The sequence below is a fragment of the Xiphophorus maculatus genome, chromosome 5 (assembly GCF_002775205.1).
Source record: "Xiphophorus maculatus strain JP 163 A chromosome 5, X_maculatus-5.0-male, whole genome shotgun sequence".
Classification (NCBI taxonomy): Eukaryota; Metazoa; Chordata; class Actinopteri; order Cyprinodontiformes; family Poeciliidae; genus Xiphophorus; species Xiphophorus maculatus.
The window spans coordinates 30,663,466-30,684,289 of record NC_036447.1 but is presented as its reverse complement, the minus strand read 5'-3'; the positions used below and the strand labels follow the sequence as shown (position 1 = coordinate 30,684,289).

The 20,824-nt window shown below is 40.2% G+C and overlaps 2 protein-coding genes across 2 annotated transcripts; both read left to right on the top strand.

The window, feature by feature from the left end:
* The first annotated feature begins 734 nt into the window (after window positions 1-734).
* LOC102218649 (retinol dehydrogenase 8-like) lies at window positions 735-8,138 on the top strand. The gene is made up of 6 exons (XM_005813937.2): window positions 735-896; window positions 4,823-4,984; window positions 5,085-5,264; window positions 5,419-5,512; window positions 6,431-6,614; window positions 6,706-8,138. Exons 1-6 carry the CDS (start codon window positions 791-793, stop codon window positions 6,931-6,933), a joined length of 954 nt encoding a protein of 317 aa, XP_005813994.1. The 5' UTR covers window positions 735-790; the 3' UTR covers window positions 6,934-8,138.
* Window positions 8,139-8,833: 695 nt separating this feature from the next.
* On the top strand, window positions 8,834-20,053 carry palb2 (partner and localizer of BRCA2). Its single transcript, XM_014474496.2, has 13 exons — window positions 8,834-9,066; window positions 9,150-9,246; window positions 9,322-9,381; window positions 11,156-11,321; window positions 11,439-12,800; window positions 13,811-15,141; window positions 15,250-15,402; window positions 15,912-15,994; window positions 16,216-16,365; window positions 16,440-16,556; window positions 19,033-19,120; window positions 19,203-19,396; window positions 19,489-20,053. Exons 2-13 carry the CDS (start codon window positions 9,169-9,171, stop codon window positions 19,745-19,747), a joined length of 4,041 nt encoding a protein of 1,346 aa, XP_014329982.1. The 5' UTR covers window positions 8,834-9,066; window positions 9,150-9,168; the 3' UTR covers window positions 19,748-20,053.
* The last annotated feature ends 771 nt before the right edge of the window (window positions 20,054-20,824 follow it).

Below are 20,824 nucleotides of genomic sequence, written 5' to 3'. Positions count from 1 at the left end.
TGACTGCCAGCCATAATCAAGAAGGGTGTGTGTGTGTGTGTGTGTGTGTGTGCGCGTGTGTGTGCGCGTGTGTGTGCGTGTGTGTGTGTGTGTGTGTGTGCGTGTGTGTGTGTGTGTGTGTGTGTGTGTGTGTGTGTGTGTGTGTGTGTGTGTGTGTGTGTGTGTGTGTGTGTGTGTGTGTGTGTGTGTGTTTGTATGTGGGTGTGCGGGGAGGTGAGCGTGGGCGTGCGGGGGTGTGTGTGTGCATGTATACATATGAGAGAGAAGGGTGTGCTTTTTTATTTATGTAGTTTATAATTTCTGTATGCATTTTGTATTTGGAGGTTATCTCAATCTAAAGTAAAAGCATGATGGTTTTGATGGTTGACTGTGTGTGTAGCAGCAGAACAAGGTCTGCTGATTCACTGAAGAATTACCACGAAAAAATCCGTAACATAACTTTAGAAAGACCTGTTCCTGGAATGAGCATACTGGCCACTAGATGGCGGCAAATCTAAGGCCCTGCCATCCACACATTTCTAACTCCCCCCCCCCCCCCCCCCCCCCCCCCCTTTTTTTTAAGCACCATCCCCGTATTTCACCAATAAACACATTTGCCACACTGTCTGTTATGAAGGGACATCCCCTTAGATAATCCTAGGATTGTTGTAGATTTTCACCCTGTCCATGTGACTCCCTCTCTGTGTTTTATCCTCTTACTGCAGCTCTTCTTCTCACTTCAGATTAGCACTGACTCTGCACTGGTGTCTGTCTTCTGGTCTGCAAAAAGAGCAGGACCAGCAGCTGAATTATGGTGAGTCCTGAACAGAAAGTGGTCCTGATCACTGGCTGCTCCTCTGGGATTGGCCTACGGATGGCTGTGATGCTGGCCAAGGATGAGAAGAAGCGCTATCACGGTAGGTATCTGGATTGATGAGATCATTGGCAACTTAAATTCTATTGCTGTAGCAATTAAATATGTTATAGTTTCAAAGTATTCAAAAAAAGTAACAAATTATTGCAAAAATAGGATTAATTGCACTTTCACTCTGCTATCCTCTTATTTCTCCACAACACGTAATGGCCACTATGGTGTTATATAGCAGCAGCTATGTTTAATAAACTTTTTGTTTTTAAATCAGTGCAAAAAAAAACCCAGCAAAATCTGAATTATTAATACATGAACAATAAAATCAGGGCTCTGATTGGACAACATCACCATTCCACAAAGCCAGAGTCCAAGTGAGATTAATACAAGCTCATAATTGAGCAAATGTAAACGTCAATGAAACTACAACCCATGTCTTCATATAATAGTCTGACACATATACTGCGTTATTATAAATGTGATGACCTGAATTGTTTCTCACTGTAAGATGTCAAAATATGTGTCAAGTATGTTTTTAGCAGTGTTACGCTTATTTAACTTATTTAACAGCAGTTTTAACTGGATTGCATCTCATGAACAGCAATATTTAATGTCTAAAATTAAAGTGTCTAATGTGTCTAATGTCTAAAATTAAAATTAAACATTGAAACACATGCAATAATTACTAGCATTTTTAGAAAATATACTTCTTGTTAGAAATAAATGACTGGATATTAATCTTATTCCTTATGGCAACAAAAAACTTGACTCCACTATAGCTGCCTTAAAATCCACAGACAGTCTGGGATTTTTCCCCTTCACTCGGATTGTCTGTGGTCGATTTTTAACTGGGCCAATCAGCAAACAGAAGGAGAAGTTGTGAACATTGACGTAAATTTTCTGCACTGTTTTAGAATTATAGTGCGCTAGAATTAGTTTTAGCGATGGCAGCAGAGGAGGTGAACAAAGCCACTGCGTCCTTGTTGACCACACTTCCAAATATTGAATTAACATTAACAGCCGCTTCATTCGGCTCTGAGGTTCTCGCTTCACAGTGGAAGTTGGTTGTTTACAGTGCAGGTAATTTCCGGTAAGTTTCATAGCATCAAACTGGCACATGACACACATCACAGGTAAAGTTTTAAACTTCAACTGAGTTCACGTCAACCAGCCTGGTAAAAACCAGCCCTTTGTACTACACTTTGCTTTGTACAGAAGGTCTGGGTTCTCTGCTGTTGAGAAACAATTGCTTTCTGGAGGCATGGATTCTGTTGAGGTTTTAAATTTTACCCAGTGCCTCACGTTTGCCTGCACTGTGAAGAGTCCCAATCAGTCAGAGGAGCCCCACAGAACCTTGCAGACCCAGACTGAACAGAAGCTGCTTATTTTAAATGTGTACTCAGTTCAAATCCACCAGAACTATTAGTTCATCTATAGTTATGTATGTGTCCCCATAATAGATTAGAGTTCACAAGGACATCATAAGTCATGAGTCAAATTCATATCAAACTGTTTCACAAAGCTATTAAGTAGTTCTTAAGTTAAGAACTTAAAAAAGTTCTTTGGTTACTTGGTTACTTTAGAAAAGTAACCAAGTAACCAAGACCAAAACTCTCCAAGTATTCTGTATAGATCCTCTTTTCTCTTCCATTTTTCACTCTGTAATGTTCTCAGTCCATTGTCATAAAATTTTCATAAAAACTAAAATAGAAAACTTGAATCAAATTTCATATTTACTGCAAACTATTTATTAAATATTTCAATTACTTTAAAATTAGAAATAATTTTATTTATTAACATGAGTGAAAATATAATTCTATAAATGTGTGCTGAACTGAGTTGAAAACAGGAGGAGTCATAGGAAATATTAGAAAAAAATATATATCTTTTTTATTATTTTAACCCAAAGTATTAGATGATAAAAAAAAATAACTGAGTTCATAAAAGAGGTCAAAGAAACAAAACTGAACTCAGGCAAAAAAAATGCAAACAAACTGGCTGCACAAACAAAAATAACTGACCTAGCAAAGAAATGGCACCCAGGGTATTTATACTGCCAGCAGGGACCAGTGGTGCAGTTCAATCAGCATTTAAACCTGCTGAGCGCTGGCCCTTCTTTTGTTAAAAGTTAATCTTAGGCAAACAAACTTAACTTTAAGTTGATTTAAATACATGTGTTAACTAAATGTGCACGCTAACAAATAGAACAAACATATCCAAATAAATGTTTTATTGAAACTAAAGTGTTTTGTGTTTGTATGAAAAAGGTTGTGCAAAAAAATGAGTTACCGACTTAAGAGTGTGGCTATAGGTTTGGCCATCACAAATGTTACTCGACTTACTGAACTGTTGGATACTTTGATAAAGCTCATAGTTTATCTAAATCTGAATAAGTGACCAGCATAGGTCACTGCTCACTACACCTCTCTGTGCCATTATTGCCTATGTTGTAGAATAGTCTTTAGATTCTCACCTCAGGCAATAGTTGAAAAGAGACAGCAAAGCCCAGCTTTGACTAATTATTCCTTGGCTTGTGGAGTTTGATTCTGGATCACAGGCTGAATACGTCTTTACCACCAGTACATAACAACTAATACCTCTGTGTAATGTGGCTGCCCTAACAGAGCTGCTTAAGCACACAGGAGCTTAAGATTTATTTTTACTATACTTGCTATGTTTAGCAGCAGTGATGTTCTATACTGTATTTGCTATGTATTGCAATTTTTTTGCCCAGGTCCCTTTTGAACATGAGATCTAGATCTCAACAGGGTTTACCTGGTTAAATAAAGGAATATCTATTTATGATCTGAAATGATCGGAGGTTGTTGGTGAGGTGTGTGTTTTGGGGTTAGGAATGGGTTAGGGAGAGGTGAGAGATGTGTGTGTAAGCTGTTGTGGTGAAGACTACAGTAGCACTTGAAGTGCTAAGAAATCATTTAATTTGTAGACCAATAAGTTTTGGCTGAATGACCCTGATGAAGACCATAAACCAAAACACATTGGTCTATAAATAAAGTAGAACTTCAAGTGTTGCTGAAATCTTCACCTCTGCAGATTTTTTTACTCTCCATGCACCATGGGAGTCAGTGACGTTGTGCCAGAAACATTTTGGATTTTTGTCTAACCTGTTTCCAAAAATGGAAAATAAGTATATAAGTCAAGTATGTCGTAAATAAAAATGGCTAACTCTGGCATATTATGTGATGTGTACTGTCCCTTTTGAAACAAATGAACAGCAACAATAAAAAGCATGCTCTGGAGAACATACTATGTAGATTCATTTCACATAGACTGATTGTTTTCAAATCTGTTAATCATGATGATTTTCGAGGTTATCATGCAGATTAATGTGAGCTTCCTGCTCTGTGGGCTGCTAGACTGGAAGCGTTTATTGTAGAGGTTTTTGCAGCATTCAATAGATTTATATATATTTTTTTAAATATATGATTCTTTCTTTAAATCAAATTAATTTCCAAAAAATGAGATCAGTCAGTTGAGAAACTTGGATACATTATTGATAAATATTTGAAGGTTTATTATTTTATTAAGGAATATTATGAGGGGTTTTTTACAGCACAAATGTGGAAAGAACCATTAATATGTTTCCATACATATGTTCATGCTGGACCAGAGTAAAGTGTTTTGTTATGTGTTTAATAAACCCACCGATTTATGGATGAACTTAGTTTGACACTGAATGTCTAACCTCTGAACCTGGGCAAGCTGCCGACTCATCGTTTATTTAAAGCTGTACCCTGAAGGTGTTGTGCTGTTAGAGCCTGTCCCAAACACAAATGGAAACCTGTCTGTAGACAAAAAGGATGAATGAATCAAGGATCGTACATAGAAACATTACCCCGATGGCATTTATAAAAGCTTCTCAAAAAAAAAAGAAGACTTTTTACTTGTTTTATTTCATAGCAGCTTGAGCTTGAAAACTATAGACCTATACTAACATATTTTCCCCGTTTTCAGTAATAGCCACGATGCGTGACCTGAAACGAAAGGACAAGCTGGTAGAGGCTGCTGGAGATGCATATGGGAAAACTCTTTCTCTTGCTGTGCTGGATGTCTGCAGTGATGAATCTGTCAAGCAATGCATAAACGGCATCAAAGATCGACACGTAGACGTCCTTAGTAAGTCAAATATGACATTTTTAGCATTAAAATGTCTAAAATATGTGTTAATCATACAGTTGGACTCTCTTTATCTTCTGGTTTCCCTCATCTTTAACAGTCAACAATGCAGGTATTGGCCTGGTGGGTCCAGTAGAAAGCATTTCTATTGAAGAGATGAAGAAAGTATTTGAGACTAATTTCTTTGGAGTCATCAGGATGATCAAGGAAGTGATGCCGGACATGAAGCAAAGAAGAGGAGGACACATCATTGTAGTTAGCAGCGTGATGGGACTACAAGGTAAGTAGAGATGCTAAACCCTACAGAAAACAAATACCAGCTTTACTTTAAATGGGGTTTGGGCAATGGACAAAGAGAAACCTCAACAGATTAAGAGGCTAATATTATCCACTAAGTGTCTCCACAGGCTGAAATCATGTCTGTTTTTCTTCAGGTATTGTGTTTAATGATGTCTACGCTGCTTCCAAGTTTGCCATGGAGGGCTTTTGTGAGAGTTTAGCTGTGCAGCTTTTGAAGTTTAACGTCATGTAAGTATCATTGAAGGGATTTACTGTTTAATAAGCTATGATTAAAATTCTCTTGAACTATGCCTTTTGGGTCTCTTGCAAGAATTCTCTCTTAACATACATAATAGTGTATTTGTTGTTTGATGGCCAGTGAACTATACACTTCAGCATCTTACATGTTGTTTCTACACATAACAGTTTTAAAGCAACTTAGTATAAATACACATTTTACATCCACATCTTTATTGAAAGTTGTCAATATAGTCTAATTTCTGTGTTTTTGCGATGCTGATTAACTGCTTTCAATGGGGTCCAGACCAGAACAAAATCTTGGGGAAAGGATGTCTTGAAAGGATACATCTGGTTCCTCTGGTGGAGAATTTGGACGGATCAGCTGGACGGATCCGAGATGTATCCGATGCAGATGAGAGAATCTGAGGTCCTGTCACACAGAGAGTGTGTTGGTGATCTCTTTCCATTCTGACCCTTGTCTACATGGTCAGGAGAATCGTATAATCAGTGGAAGCACAGATCCACTGTTTCTCCTCTTTGAACAAAGCAGAGCAAGAGCTCGATGGAAGGACTACCTTCTCCTCCTGACTTGGATAAACCATTGATTCCCTAGAAGGAGTGAAGTGCTGGGAGAGGAATTTCTGGGTTTCTCTCCTGGACCTGTTACTCACAGCAGACACACTGGTGGACAGATGGACACCCTGTTAGAAAGAAGGATGGACAGATTATATGTTTGCATCTGTTTTACACTGGCATGTAACATTCAAAATGAAAAACATTGCTCAAAAGTTTCAGAACTTATCAGTATTTAATAACAAACAATGTTGAGGATTTTAGTTTTTAAGTGAATATACTGTATTAACAATAGCATAATTGTTTCCATGGCTGAAATCTTCTCCTTCTCTTAATATACCTGATTTATCACAGCCTGTCGCTGATCGAGCCAGGACCGGTGCACACAGAATTTGAAGCAAAGATGATTCAGGATGTGAAACAGAAGGAGTATCCTGGAACGGATCCTGATACTCTGCATTACTTCAAGAACATTTATCTTCCATCTTCTGTGGACATTTTTGAGGCATTTGGACAAACACCTGATGACATTGCTAAAGTAAAATTATTGTATCTTTACTTTTTACTCTTTATCAGCACCACTCTGTCTGAACATTTAAATGTATGTGAATATATTTTCTTTTTTACAGTGCACCAAGAAAGTGATCGAAGCAAGTCGACCTCGTTTCCGTAATCTGACCAATCCGCTGTACACGCCGATAGTGGCACTGAAGTACGCCGATGAAACTGGAGGGCTGTCTGTTCATGCTTTCTACCACATGCTCTTTAACATGGGGCCTGTGATGCATGTCAGTGTGACTGCCATGAAGTATCTAACCTGCGGATGTCTGAGGAGAAGGACAATTTCACCAAACTAAAAACCAATGTGATTTGCTAAGTACTTTCTTATAAACACAACCAATTTTAAGTACTTCGCAGTCCAAGATCATGCTTACTGTAGTAAATGGTTTCACAATATTATCCTATGTATAACATTTTATGTGTGCTTAGAGACAGGATTGGGGTTAAAGCTGACAAAATTAGTCATTATCTTCAGTGCCAAATTAATACGGCTTGATAAAATTTCTTTTAAAAAAACAAAAAACAAAATAAAATCAAATGAAGCAACCAGAATGATGTCACTAATGAAGACATTTCATGTCATTGTGGCAAATGCTGCAACATTTGATAAAGACAATTATAAACACTATAGCATTATAGATTTTAAGAAAGAAGTTAAATATGACACGTTTTATGACATGAAAAACAGATATTTCAGCAGGAATTATGAACAAAATGGAAACAAACCGCTGCACAGATAGTAAACAAGAAAGATTCATAGTTTTGCAGGGTTAAAAGAGGGAACGTATGGGAGTATAGAACAGGAAGAAGGCGTGAGCCTCCAGGTTTTCTAAGTTTTTAATCTGTTTTCTGCAAAACGTTTTGTAAACATTTAGATTTTGACCAGCATTGTTGGTATTAAAAAATAAGGGCACATCAACTATGTCACAACTCTTTTTGAGCTGGAAGGTCTTATATAGACAGGTGGGTGCCTGTCCTAATAAACTCCAGTCAGTTTAATTAAACACAGCTGGACTCCAATGAAGGGGTAGAACCCTCTCAAGGAGGATCAGGGGAAATGGACAGCATGAGTGTCACAGAAAAGATTCTGAATACTTATGACCATGTGATATTTCAGTTTTTATTTTTTTATAAATTTGCAAAGAATTCTACATTTCTGGGGGTTTTTTTCTGTCAAGATGAGATGCTGAATGTAGATTCATGAGAAATAATATGAACTTTTTTGATTTTAGTAAATGGCTGCAATAGTTTCCATACCCACTGTAGGTAGCCCAGTCTTAGTCATCATGACTGTAGCAGTTTATATGTGCTAAAACAATATACAATGTAAAACAAGACAACAATTGACATTTTAACAAAATAGTTAGAAATAAACATCTTTTAGATAGCTATATTAGTAGCTAATATTACTAAAGGTGTTTCAAACTTGGTGTGTTTGTTTTTCACATTTTTACACATATATGTGAATGCATGTATATGTATAATTTAGACCCTGTGTGATACAAAGAATACTCCTAATAAACTGAAACTTGTGCACCTGATTCTTGATTTTAAAAATATTTGAAGTTGCATGTTGTGTTCGACCCTCCAAAATGAAAATGTTAAATTAATAAATAAAACCCAAAGGACTATGGCATCGGACAGATGTAACCATGAGACGGAACGACAGACACAGTTACAGTTACAGCACAAAATGGTGTGCAAGTCAGATTCTGTTCCAAGGGTTTGATGTCAAGCTGTGAGAACTCTCTGCTGGGATACGTTGAAGCGATGGAAGCAAAAGGCTCTGCAGTTTCATAGGGGGACGCTAGAGGGAGCTGTAGCTCCCACTGGAAAAGTCATGAAAAGGGTCCCCCATAGCACCACCAAGAAAATATCAATTATTAATTTATTTTTTATTGCAGTTAATATTTTTATTATGTGATTGTTGTGGCATTTTTCTCGCAAAACACAACTAATTAAAAAAACAGTGATTGTTCTTGAGTTAAAAAAAATCTCATCTCACAAGAGGAAATGTAAGCCTATTTCCCTTTTTTTATTATTTGTATTGTTTGTATTTGTATTGTGATTTAATTAAGCATATATAGAGGGGCGTAGGCTGTGGTGCGCATATTGGCACCGGACTTACGTCTTACGCAAATGACGCAGATCGAGTCATCTTGACTCCATTCCTGATGCCTGTCTGAGTAGCGGGAAATTAGAAGTAAATCAATACCTGACTAATCGAACAGTGAAGTAAGTCTTCATAAACAAACCCATGGAAGAGTTCAAATTGAACTCTTAACTTTGACATTGCGTAATAGGCAAGTTTACTTTTATATGCCTTTGTCTGTAGGCATATATAATTGTTGCGGTTGGTTGTTAAAGTTAATGTTCGTAACGAAAGTAACACTTTGCCGTTAGCTTCTTATTTACCCCTAACGGCGTAGGTAAGTATAATTAGAAAATGTTGATAGCCGTATAAAACCCTGACATATCCGCGTTAGCTGGTGATATGTAAGGTGTTTGTCAGGTTGTGTTGGCTGAGGAGGATGGATGGCAATATTGGTAACATTCTGCACAGTGAGGAGCAGCTGAGGAACACACTGCAATGTGATGACAAGGAAAAGGTAACTTAACGTTCTCTTCACACTCGGGTTAAATGATATTCAGCTACATTATTCATTTCTATTATTCCTTCTCAGCTTCGTAGAAAACTGGCACATTTACAAAGGGAGTATCTCAAGACAGCCCAGAGACTAAAGGTGAGACACGTATTCTTTTACTACACTTAAAACATTTTTTTAACCGAAATCAGAAGTAAATATAAAAGTGACATCACTCTTTCCAGTAATGCAGTGTGACAATTTTAAAATGTCACATTTTCTTTCATACAACCACCAAGTCCAATTTATTTGATTAAGATCTTGTATGATAACAGATGCTGCAGCCATGTTTCACCATGGAGACGGTGTGTTCATGATTATGTGCATTGCCACACATAGCATTTTGCAATGTTAAGTATAATATTAAGTATAAAAATTCAATTCCGGTCTGATCTGGTCAGTCAAATTATTTCCTATGATTAATGTGTCACCTACATTACGTGTGGTAAACTTTAAATAGGACCTCTTATAGTTTTTTCTCTAGCAGTGCCTTTCTTCTTGCCACTTTTCCATAAAAAATAAAACAAGGAGTGGCTCATAGTTGGCATATTCTTCCACCTGTGCTGTATCTCCCTGCAGCTCCACTAGAGCCGTAGTTGGCCGATGGAAGTCATATTGGCTGCTTCTCTAATTAATGCACTAAATCAATAACAATATACTGTATATTGCAATAGATATGTGATCAATCCATCCATCCATCTGCTGTACACTCTTGTCCCTAGTGGGGTCGGGAGGGGTGCTGGTTCCTATCTCCAGCTAACATTCCGGGCGAGAGGCGGGGTCACCCTGGACAGGTCACCAGTCTGTCGCAAGGCAGCACAGAGACAGACAGGACAAACAACCATGAACACACACACTCACACCTAGGGAGAATTTAGAAAGACCAATTAACCTGACAGTTATGTTTTTGGACTGTGGGAGGAAACCAGAGTACCCGGAGAGAACCCACACATGCACAAGGAGAACATGCAAACTCCATACAGAAAGACCCCAGGCCTTCTTGCTGCAAGGCAACAGTGCTACCAACTGTGCCATTTTACAGAGCAGATAATTAATTTGATAGAATATTCAACATATGAAATGTTCACTGAACTACCGATGCAGAGCTGCACAGCATTCTGGGGGATGTAAACAGAGGAAAGGTTTTAGCTGCTCAACCTCGCCCTGTGAGCTCAGCAAGGTTGGTGGCATCATCAACAAACGATGATGCCACCACTCTTTGGTTACCTAGCAACAACTTGTTGGGTAACTTGTGCAGCAGCAGTTTCAAGTTTCACCACTGTGCCTCATAACTGCTTAAAAATAAGCAGTTATGAGGCAGTTAGTTCCACTGCACATTATGTAGGGATATCGGAGTAAAAGAGCTGAATAGAATTATGACACTTAAAATTGGTTATGTTCTGTGATCCGCTGTTTGTTTGTTTTTTTGTTTCTTTAGTTGGATAATTTTATTAGACAAGAAAAGTTATGAAATGGTGAATCAGAATAAATTTTGCTAATAAATTTTATTTGCAAAAATAATACATAATTGTTGTGGTAAAAAACCAACAATGAAACCAGGCCTGTATGAAACAGATTATGATTTTAACATTTAATCAAACTTTCTTTCAATTCTTTTCACACACAAAATGAAGAACTAATTGAAGTTGTTTGAATAAGAGGTAGTTTGAGAACATGTCTCTAACATTTCAATAAACACAAACTCCAGTTCCAAGTAGATGGCAGTGAAAAACAACAATGTTTGTTAGATGGATGCTAAGCACTCTGATATAAGTGCGACGGGGCAAAAATGTCAGCTGTGAGCCACATTGCTGCTTTATCAAGGGAGATGGTGGAAAGAATTAGTCTTAAACTCATGTTGTTCCTCACGCAGCGTGCCGAGTGTGTGGATGCTTTGAAGAGGCATGTGAAAAACAGGATTTCTCTGCAGAAAGACCAAGACAAGAACGATCCAGAGATTACATCTACCGCTTGCGTTACCCCCTCCTCATTCACATTTAACACAAACGATGCAACTCCAGGTTCACTACAGTGTCAAGGTAAGTCTGACTCAGTGCAACCTGAAATCTCTCATTTTACACTCCTGTAATTTTATTGGTATTACAGCTAAACCTGTACAGAAATGGACTGATGAGTACTATTCTGATGTTTATCAGGTGCAGTAGAATCCAGTACAATCAGGAGTCAACAAGTAATACGATTCTCGCTTTCCGGAGATCTGACTTCCTCCAAAATCCCAGATCTCAGTAGTGACATCGCTGGCAGCCACAGACCTAGCACGGCCTTGCGCCTGCGGTCGAGACGCAGCCGCTTACGCTGGGAAAAGAGGAGTGCCAACGCTCCCGAAGGCTCAGACAACAGCCAGCGACAGCAGGCGTTGACAGGAAACACAAGACCTGGAGATGAGGAGCAGACGATCAGAGACGAAGATGTCTTCATTGAAAGTCAGGAGCTGTTTTCTGATCCAGAATCTGAGTCCCCCTCTCTGCTACTCACACATTGGAGCACGCAAGAACACACTAAGACCGGAGACAAAACAGGAAACGGGAATCAAAGATCCCAGGAAGAAACAGGGAAAAAAATTGGTCCAAAAGTTGATGGAAAATGCAGAAGACCTGCTTTAACAACAGAGAGTAAAGGACAAAATGCTGGAGAAAACAGTTTAATAAATAATACAATGGGAGAAGATGGTGTCAGTCATAGCCAAGCAAGAAAACCAGTGGTATGTGAAGAGGGCAACCCTGATGGAGCCCAGATGACAGCAATTGAAAAACATGAGGACTCTGTAGAAATAAAAGAGAAAAATAATCGGATCACAGCAGACGAGAATACTGTAAGTCTCCTAGACTCTTGCACATTAGTGGAAGGACTGCCTTTCCCTGTAGAGTACTACATTAGAACCACAAGGCACATGACGCTATCCCAGACCCAGCCAGATATGCAGGCTGTCATAATGTCCCAGCTGAGAGCTGGAAGACATCGCAGGAGTCGAGGCCGCAGCAGGAGGACAAACCAGGGCCTACAGCGGTCAGACCGGCACACTCAGACAGATTCAGCCTCTTCCACAACTCCGTCCACATCTGTGGACTCTCTAAAGCCATCCAACGTTAACGCTTCCAAAGATTATTCCCAGAGTTCCAGTGACTTTTCTACCTCTGCCATTTCGGAAGCTCCTGTTTCACTTCGGGGCCCCAGCGTTCGTCCACCCAAAGGGACGAGGACAGGCAGAGGCAGGGGAAGACCTCCGAGACAACAGCTTCTTAAACAAGGATGTAGCCTGACCTCAGGAGGACTCCAGCCCTCCCTCAGCTCTGTACCGTCTACCCAGTTACTCCATCAAGCCGAAGAGACAAACACCGAGTCAATGTTACTCCAGCAGACTCCCACCCATAGCTGTCCAGCCCAACCTTCTTCTCCAGTCAGTGAAACTCCATCTGGTTTTACTGCTGAACACCAGGAGAAAATCTCTCCTATCTTTCTGAAGAGCAGCACCAGCAGACCCCAACAGATGAACACAGGTAGACCTGGGGTACACACACATTCTGGTTCTGCAGACTGATAGTATTTTGCTGAAGTAAAATTACTTGGCTGTGTTATTTTTAAGATTTTTGCTTAAATAAGTAAGATATTAATCCTCTAATATTGATTTGTCTTTCTTAGTGGAGCACTAGTGGTATCCTTTGGAAACTCCATATCAGCACAAATGTTCTCCTTTTCTTTTCTGCATTGCCAAACAATGTGCATTACTAGAGGGAAGAAATGTCAAAGCCAGCTATTTTTAGCATGAGAGCTTCTTCAGAAATGAAGCTGAAGTAGACAATGTATTGAAACAGGAATCTATGATTATGGGGGTATTTTTCTGCCATAATTCGAAAGCTACTAAAATCGATAGTAGCCACACAGGCACATCCACTAGAAGGAAACAAACACGCCCAGTACAACACTTTCATTCTATTGACAGAAAGGTTGCCAGGCAACTGTACTTTCTGTTCCAAGCTCCAGCAGAAAATGATTTGCAATCGAGCAGGGAGGTTTGCAAGAGGAGACTTGATCCGAGCAGAGACAAGTTTTGAGCGCGAGGAGAAAGGTTTGAGAGAACACAGTGAATATTTGAAAGAGAGCAGAAGTTTTGAGTTCAAGCATTACAAGTTTTGAGAAGAAAGACATGAAGGCCTGCTTTCAGACTGATAGCGTGTGCTCTCAAATTATGGCAGAAAGATTCCCCCATAAGAGGCTTCCTAAAAACACAAAGGATGAAATATATTATATGTTATATTTTTGTCCATATTGACCTGTAACCTCTGTCTGCTATGGTTCAAGCTGGATTTGGAAATGTTGGAACACTTTTGAATATCTGAGAGTTGAGTGTCTACCTGCCCTGGTCAAATGTAGACACTCAACTCTGCTTTAATCATGCTGTCCTCATTAATTATGAGCATCATTTTGTTTTTACATGATTTATTTTTTTTGTTTGTTTGTTTTCTTAATTTCATAATCTATTTTTTCTTCTTTAACTTGTGTCCTGCAGGCTCATCAGACTGTCAGGCTCTTCTCCTGCCCTCCTCCTCCTCTTCATCGTCTCAGACAGCTCAGCTTTCTCTTCCCTCTTTGATCAGCCGCCTGAAGAGCCTGGAAATCCAGCAAGATTTTCACCTCCCTGATGATCAGTTTGCCTCCTTGAAGCTGCACAAGCTCCGTCAGGTTGCCGTGGAATCAGCCCCGTCACACAACACACGCAGACGCTCCAGCTGCCGGCACAGCGCCGTCGATCTGCTGATGCCCTGTTCCCTCCCGCTCAGTTCCACATCTACCATCAGAAATTCTCTCCGTCCAAACAAGAGCGAGCGAACATCTCCACAGCAGACACAATGCACGGTTGCCGATAATTTGACAGGCACACGATTAAATGAAGAGCTTTGTAACTCAAGTATTCCAGAAACGAATGCAGAGCTCAGTGTGGACGCTCTCAACACCTCAACAGAAGCTGTTTCACTGGTGCAAGAGTTTACTGAAGGGCTTGAAGCTGGAACTGAAATCAGGGCAGCCCTCAGCAGTACATGTACATCTATAAACACAGCTGAACCACAGGCTCTGGTGGACCGAACACCGCGCAAAGAAAATGATGTTCAACTTTCAGATGAGCCAGAAGTTGAGCAATCTGAAAATGAAAAGCAACCCTCTTTAGAAGAGCTTGGACTCACAGACGGACGCATCACTCAGTTGCTTTCCTTTGATTTTTCTGAAAGTAAAGCAGCAGAGGAGGCTCCGACCAGCTGCACTAACGACGCTGCAGCAAACCCACCTGTAAATAACCCAAACCCACAGTATCCTGCAGAAGATTTTGCGGAACCTACTAAAGCAGACTCTTCTGAGGATGGAGCGATTAAAAGTAACGCCTCTCAGTTCTTGTTTAAGTCTCCTCTGGATGCAGTGGGATGCCCCTGTACAGGCCTGCCATCCGTCTACCATCCGTCACCCACTCCAGCTTCCTGTCTGGTCCTGCCCTCCCTGGGAATCACCCCTAATGCTGCTCGCCTGCCCTCTGACTCCTCTCCCTCTGCTCCTCCTCTTTGCCTGCCTCCGTCTCCCAGCCCCTCCACCCAGGATCTGTCTCCTCTGGATCTTTGTGCTGGTGCATCCATCACCTCCCTCCCTTCCAACCTTCCTCCTCCCTCTCTCTGCAGTCAGCTTCAGGATTTATCAGAGCCTGTAGCTCCAAGAGATCAGGGTGACAGAGAAGAACCTGACGACTGCCCGACTCCATCCAGGATCCACCTGCAAGGCTCGGCTGTGGAAGTGGGAATAACGACGCACGCACCTGCACAGAAGTTCTTACTGAGGTGCACACACACACTGGAGGTAAAATTTGTTCTTTGTTGCTTTGCTTTTTACGTCCTGAGTAAAAAAAAAATGCGGCCATCTTCTTTAGCTGTTTTTAGTGGGGTAAGCAGTGTTTGTGCATGCCAGGCGCCAGCAGGGGGCTCTTTGGTGGATGTGTGCTGTGTGTCGGACCCATCGGCCGGTGTGTGCGTCGCAGCAGCAGGAAAGTGGGCAGTGTGCCTGTGGAGCCAGACTTCAGAATGTAACTGGAGCCTCAAACACACCTGGACCTTCAGTGAGGTGACTTCTTCTGTTTGTTGTTTTCAGGCTTCTTATTTCACAACAAATGTCGTCTTCAATTCAATTCAGTCACAGTCCATGTCCCAGGGATGTTTGTTTGATGGCTCTTAACGTTTTAGTTTTACCTCTAGTACCTTTTCCTTTCACTCAACTTTCCATTATTACACTTGGATACAGTAAGGTGGGGACCATGGTTTCTGATGGGGGTCTGATTGGCTATCAGTCAGATTTATCAAGTTGCTTGATAAATTTGACCACCACTTGCATTTGGTTCAAATTATTCTTGGAATTTCTTATGTAAAATATGTTATTACGTAACTGGTTAATTGGGAAAAAATGTATTGTGTATTATGATCTTATTGGGGTGGTGGGAAGTCTCTTTGTGGGGAAACGTTGTTTTTGCTGATTGAAACATTTTGTTGTAATTTAATGAGCTGAAGAAATACAAGGTACTAAGAGAATCCTAAATATTTCTTGATTCAGACATGGAATATATTTTTTGTTTGCAGCCTGTGATAAACGTGTTTCCTGTCCCAGACTCCACCGGCCTCATGTTTGTGTCTCTTGGTCAGCTGGAAATAAGACAGCTGAGGTAATGCTCTGCATTTTAATATTGCGATCTGAATTCTTGATAAAAAATTAAGCTACATTTGATATACCTCAGAGCATAACGGTGCAACCAGCTTAGGTGGGTTTCAATGTGTAGTCAGACAAACCAGAGGGAAATTTCTGAGAAATGCTCGGCCTTGACATAAAGACACTGAAAAAAGCAGTTTGTCAGCATATCAGTATATAAACTGTCTGTTTTTGCAGACTGCTGTCCTGTTGCAGCCTCAGGCAGACGCTGATACTTGAGGACATCATCCAGGCGGTGGCTGGCTTATTCAACTCCAGAGTGGTCACGTCCTCCGACTCGGCCGCAGGCTCCACTCTGCAGGTGTTTACCCTGTCAGACAGCACCAGGTAAGGTAGAGTTTGTCTCATCTCTTGGCACTGATGCACAAGTTTTTTAGTGTCTGAACTTGTGTGTCTGTCAGCTTACTGACTCCTCAGCCTCTTGTGTCTCCTGGTGTTTGTGTGAGCGCCCTCGCTCCAGTAGAGGGGCTTCCTGATGCTCTCATCGGTACAGATGAAGTGGGACACCTTTTCATCTGGTAAGTGATATTAGAATGAAGCTTGGCCAAATCATGGTTTAGAGGATGAGCACTTAGCTAACACTGTGTGACCAATTTAAAAATCAACCGTAATTGTTTTTTGGAATTGTAATTTTAATGCCAAACACTTCAATATAACACTTGGTTTTGTGTGTGTGTGTGTGTGTACACCATGTATTTAATACCTTGTGGGGACCATTCTTCTGACACATATTACATAGTGGGGACCCACTGCTGCTTGTGGTGACCAAAGCCTGGACCCCACAAGGGGAAATGCTGTTTTTGGGATAGGGGTTAGGTTAGCACTTCGGTACGAATTGAGTTTTGGTTAAAGTTAGTTATGTAATGGTGAGGGTTAGGTTTAGGTTTAGGGTAAGGGTTAGGCTGTAGAAATGAATGGAAGTCAGTGGAAAGTCCCCACAAAGACTTTTCATTATTTTCTTTGTGTGTTTTTCCATTTTCCTTTCTTGTTTGTCTCATTCCTTCCTCTCACTCCTTCCTGTCCTTTCTACCTTCCATATTTCCAGTTTCTTTTCTTTCCTTTTCCATACCCCAGAGTAGGAAGTTCAGGTGAAATTTGTGAACTTCTTGCACATGCAATATTTTTGAAATATCTGAAAATGACTGAGAATTCTGGAAAGTTGAGTTTGGAAAAGCGCAACGCTTGGCATGCCGTGTAGGAACTTCTAAACTGACAGGATCATTGCAGTTTTTCTCAGTCACTTTGGTACAGATTCTGTTCTGCATTTTTCAGAACAGAATTGAAATTCTCCAAGCTACTTGTTCAATCTTCAAATCATTCTGTCGCTGGTTCACATCAAAAAGAGCAGTTTCTTATTTCTTTCAACAACTTGCGAATGCTTTGTTTACATCATGCAAATGATTATGTACACTTATCTGCTTTGTCCTACATTTTCAGTTGCTAGTGTCATATTGATCAAAATTTATTATACGGGTCTCTGTTGAATTGTCTTGAACTCCACAACGTTGAAGCATAGCTTTATTGTGTAAGTTTTAACATGAAAATTGCTTTATCAGGTTCTCATAATATATCAAGCATATTTCTATACATTACCATTAGATATTTTTCTAAATCTCCCTGAACTGGTAAATTGCTCCCAGGTGTATCCTGACTTTTTTCAACCAGGTAAATGTGTGAAGCATCAGATCAACCAGTTTCCTGAAATAGATTGAAGGTTCGTGTCATGAACCATCAGCTGGCAGATAAATAGTGTATGTAGCAAGACTACAATACAATGTTACGTTTATGGAACACCGTATTGTAGTGGAAGGACGAGAATTTGGAGAAGAAGAAGAGAAGTGAGGAGACAAAACAGAGGAAGAGGCTGAGGATATAATGCCAGTTTCCATCACTCCAACATCATCAGGTAACGGTCTGTGACCCACAACAGGATACTGATGGAGCTCCTCTCACACTTCTCTTCATTTCTTAACTCTATTGAAGAATATTTTCTGAGTGGAGATGGAAAGTAGAGGAAGACTTAACTGTAATTTCTGCCACACTGAATAGACCATTTTCCTTAAGGGGATTGATTTTTTTTTTTTTGTGCTCTACTTTCTGTATCACAATGACATGGTCTGTCAATAAATTGCAGTAAAGTCAAATAAGTTAATCTTGTCCAGTCTCTTGCCATTGATCTCCCACAATTATAATTTACAAACTTTGTCTTCACAACATTCATCACATCAGAACATCCCTCCAGAATCACTGTTCTATGGACAACATGACTAATCAGTTTGACTGTCTGTTCCATACACAATGAAACAAGAACTTGTTCTGAGGCACTGATATGATCTTTGATGCAAATATTTAATTTTGAGAGATGAACTAAGGATTTCGAGGAGGAAATTGGATTTTGCAGGTAATCATGTTGTTTTGCTGTTCGTACGAATCATTTTTAGAAATGCACTTACCGTTTGACAAATGTCGAAAATGATTTGAGAAATCCACCGAAGCGACTGAGAAAAATTGTCAGAATAATAGAAGCAAACTGGAGACCCATGGTAACACTGGAAGAGCTGCAGAGCTTCACAGCTCAGGTGGAAGAACATATTAAAAGGACTGTGACTAACTATCAAAACATTATGTGATTTGTCAAAGTAATACTGCACATCACCCTGAACATTCTGTCGCTACTGAGACACTTGACAGTGGCAGCATGTCTAGAGTAATGTTTATACAACAGGGAGAAAGAAGTTGGGCAGTTTATGTAAAGATTCAAGGAGATGGTAACAGCAATTCTGGAAAAAAAGATTTGGAGGCTAAAAAGTCTTCAGACTGAGGTGAAGGTTGACCTCCTAGAAGGATAACAAGCCTAAACATACAGAACAGGGTCCGTTTGATGGTTCAGTGAAAGTCCAATCTTAAATCCAATTGAGCATCTGTGACAAGGCGTTTTCCATACAAGTTCACTGACTTTGAGCTACTTTATTGTCTGTCGTTTGCTTGTTGAAGGAATTTAAAGAGTGGCCAGCTGCTGAGCAGAGTGCTGCTTGAAGACGGTCTATCCAACACAGCCTGTCTCAAAGGTTACTCCTACTGTGTAAGTAGCCAGCAACTCTTGAAATGATTGTGTCGCTTAAATTCTGGGTGGCAACTGTCTGTGTGTGTTTGATGTTGTGCAGGGAGTGTTGTTGGTCCTGCTGCAACATCAGTTTCTAAGCTCCCTGGACCAAGAAGAGAAAAAGGCAAGAGAGAAATGCTTGCTATCAGAGGCCAGGTCGAAGCCAGCTCTGTTCTCTTTAGTCGGCATCAACCCTCTGAGTGGAAGATCCGTCTTATCCACTTGGCTGTATCCTCCGGATGGCTGGACTGGCAGGTGAGATGAAGGCAGACGGAGAACAAGGCTTGTATAAGTTTGTTTATGACACATCCAGGTAATGCACACCTCTTTTTCCGTTGCCCTGCAAGGCTTTGTGAAGTGGACGTTAACCGCTGCACCGTGGTGGGCCTGAGTCAGAGCGGCTGTGTCTGTGTGTGGGAGCTCGGAGAAGGGGGGACGTCCCAAATGATGGAGGCTCAGGAGGACGGGTACTGGCAACTGGCTCGATGGGGGCACGAGGACACCCTGGTGATCGGGCATCAGAACGGAGACGTCTCTTTGCATCCGTACAGCGTGAGGCCGACTAAGAAAGGTGCTAAAGCTGACGCTGAAACTCCACCGTTGTGAGAAGGATGCAGACATTAACGTAATGCAACATTATAGTAGCCAATTTAAACCCGTCAACAGCCGTGGGCATTCTAATGTAACTAGTTTCACTTACTGAATTGTCTCTGCTGTAGTTACTGGTAACTGATGTATTTTAATGCTGTGAACTGAGAACATCCCATAAGTAGCAAGAGGAGGCTCTTGTTTTTACTGCATATATAAAACACAGTAAACCAGTTTGGCTGAAGATCCTTTTAAACCTCTGTCCCTTGTTTATTTTAGTAAAGCTGCTGTTTTAACTTTTTTCTTTTTATTATTATTATTTTGTGGATGAAAATTGTTATATTAAAAAATAACAAAAAAGAACTGTTAGTTTGTGTTAAAGTTTCTATTAAATATTTTTGATGTTTTATTTAGTGTCTGTTTTCTTCTTCATTTCCAAACAGGATTAAGTCAGTTGAACGTAAATAATGCTTTAACACATAATGTGAAAAGGTGAAACGTCACTTAATATGAATATTAGTAGCTGTTTGGCCCATTAGCTTCTTCACAATAATTACATTTATCCCACAACTCCAAAGCAGTCAAGATGAAAGACTGCTTTCATCTCGACTGGAAAGAAGAAGAACTTTTCTGATAAACGTTTCCAACTTTCCCCTTCCCAAGAACACTCGTGTTGTGCAACCATTTTTCCTTCCGTGCAACACCCATGTCCGTTTACCGGTTCCGGGACCTGAGAGTCATTACATTCAGAAATAGTGAGATATAAAACAGGCTGTAATGCCGAAAATGATTAAATGTTACAAGTCATACACAAGTAATAATGGAACAGATACAAAGTGTCATTACCGACCAGCGCTGAGTGAAGCTCTATGCTTGGGGACTGTCGTCAGTCTTATATGTTATGGTTATGTAAGCATGCAGCATTATGCATGTGAGCAGATAAAATAAATAGAGGAAAGATTGGATCACATATTTATAACACTTGGAATTTGATTTTAAAAGATATTTTTATTAAAGGTTAAATAGCATGGCAAAAATATTTTCCACTGTACAATAACATTGTTATCCTTTTCTGAAAGACGCTCTCTTTTTAAA